We start from the raw sequence: 2,125 nt of genomic DNA, 5'->3' as shown, positions 1-2,125 counted from the left end.
TTCCTCATCTTTGGTTACAGTCACTGTACTCAGGGGAAAGTTTAAACATTCATCATTCAATGTGCCTTTTAATAATGCTTCAGGGAATCCATCTTCTGCATCCAGTACAACATTCGCTCCTTCATGAATGTGAAGCACTGGCCCTGGATGAAGCTCTTCTTCAAGATCAAGCCCTTGCTGAAGAGCGCAGAGTCTGAGAAGGAGATGGCCAACATGAAACAAGAGTTTGAGAAAACCAAGGAAGAGCTTGCAAAGTCTGAGGCAAAGAGGAAGGAGCTGGAGGAGAAAATGGTGGCCCTGCTACAGGAGAAAAATGACCTACAGCTCCAAGTGCAGGCTGTGAGTTTATCATCATTAATGTATCACTCCAGAAAGGAGTCCATACTTTCAGAATGTTTTTTAATGAACCAAAAAATCAGACTAGAGGAGACCGAAAGTCAGATATTTAACGAATTAACCCTCATATGTACACAAAGCTGAGGAAACACATGTCTGGCATGCTATGGTGAGCATTCTGTCAGACACTTTTCTTATGTTACTTGCCTCTCAAATTCATTTGGAAGAAAAATAATTCATTCTGCCAAAAGCCCAACAAAGAGTAAGACGGTGTGGTGAAAAACTGCAACCAGCACATGTCCCTCCAGAAACAATGTGGAAGGATGACACATAAGCACCTGATTTACAAGAGTAAGACCTCTCCTGCAGTCTTAACACTTACAGAGAGAGGCTAATATTTTTTTCAGTTGAATGTGAGATTACCAGAGCCTTTGCACCAAACATAATGGCTTCAGAAGGATTTAGATACAAAACGAAAAATATTGAATACTGTGTTTATGAAGACAAATGTCTCAAAGCTGTTTTCTAAGTACATGACAAATTCTCACACCTGCCACTTCTGTGGTACATTTTTGAAAGGGAGAAAATGTTTAGGAATAAATATTTTTTCCGGCTGAGAGGCTGAACAATGTATGCCAAGAAGGGGGGGAAAAAACCCCCAAAGCAAGATTAAAGTTGCTTGAGGAGAGGCCAACCTCAGACCACATTTTAACAAATGCTTACACAGAAAAGTTCAGAAAACAAACCAAGAAAATCTGTGTCTACCCACCAGGAAGCAGATAGCTTGGCTGATGCTGAGGAGAGATGCGACCAGCTCATCAAAACCAAAATCCAGTTAGAAGCCAAAGTTAAAGAGGTGACTGAAAGGGCTGAGGATGAGGAAGAAATCAATGCTGAGCTGACAGCCAAGAAGAGGAAACTGGAGGATGAATGTTCAGAGCTGAAGAAAGATATTGATGATCTTGAGCTAACACTGGCCAAGGTTGAGAAGGAAAAACATGCTACTGAAAACAAGGTATAAAGCAGAAAAATTTCACTCTAACTCAAGGGAAGAGTTTTGTAATTCTGTACAAAGTTTTAAACAATATTTTAAATCTACACTTAATCCCTTCTCTAAGGTGAAAAACCTCACAGAGGAGATGGCTGCTCTGGATGAGACCATTGTGAAGCTGACAAAAGAGAAGAAAGCCCTCCAAGAGGCCCACCAGCAGACACTGGATGACCTGCAGGCAGAAGAGGACAAAGTCAATACTCTGACCAAAGCTAAGACCAAGCTGGAGCAGCAAGTGGATGATGTAAGCACACAGACACACAGCAAGAACAGGGCAGGTATGGATTTAGAGCTGACTGGGGCAGCACTGAGGGTCTTGTTCTGTTCAGCTGGAAGGGTCCCTGGAGCAAGAGAAGAAACTGCGCATGGACCTTGAGAGAGCCAAGAGGAAACTGGAAGGAGATGTGAAGCTGGCCCATGACAGCATATTGGATTTGGAAAATGATAAGCAGCAGCTGGACGAGAAACTGAAGAAGTAAGTGTGGCTGTGGGGCACCTGAGAGCGCTGGGCTGGTGCCCTTGTCCTTTTCCTTTGAGCTTTAACACAGAATCACAGAACAGAATCTTTTTGCTTGGAAGAAAACTTTCAGATCATTGAATCCAACTACTAGCATAGCACTGACAAGTCACCACTAAATCATGTCTCTTAAGCACCATGTTCAACATGTTTTTTAAATACCTCCAGTGATGGTGAATCCACCATGGCCCTGGCCAGCCTGTTCGAATGCCCAACAACCC

The 2,125-nt window shown here is 42.9% G+C and overlaps 1 protein-coding gene across 1 annotated transcript; it reads left to right on the top strand.

Annotated features, from left to right (window-relative positions):
- Positions 1 to 83: 83 nt before the first annotated feature.
- LOC104275591 (myosin heavy chain, skeletal muscle, adult-like) lies at positions 84 to 1,862 on the top strand (the record flags this gene model as incomplete). Its single annotated transcript, XM_009871588.1, has 4 exons — positions 84 to 339; positions 1,109 to 1,351; positions 1,455 to 1,631; positions 1,717 to 1,862. Coding segments are annotated over 4 exons (822 nt in total), but the record flags the coding sequence as incomplete, so codon positions are not given.
- Positions 1,863 to 2,125: the final 263 nt, after the last annotated feature.

Source organism: Apaloderma vittatum, unplaced genomic scaffold, assembly GCF_000703405.1.
Source record: "Apaloderma vittatum isolate BGI_N311 unplaced genomic scaffold, ASM70340v1 scaffold43236, whole genome shotgun sequence".
NCBI lineage: Eukaryota > Metazoa > Chordata > Aves > Trogoniformes > Trogonidae > Apaloderma > Apaloderma vittatum.
This window is presented reverse-complemented; position numbering and strand designations above follow the sequence as displayed.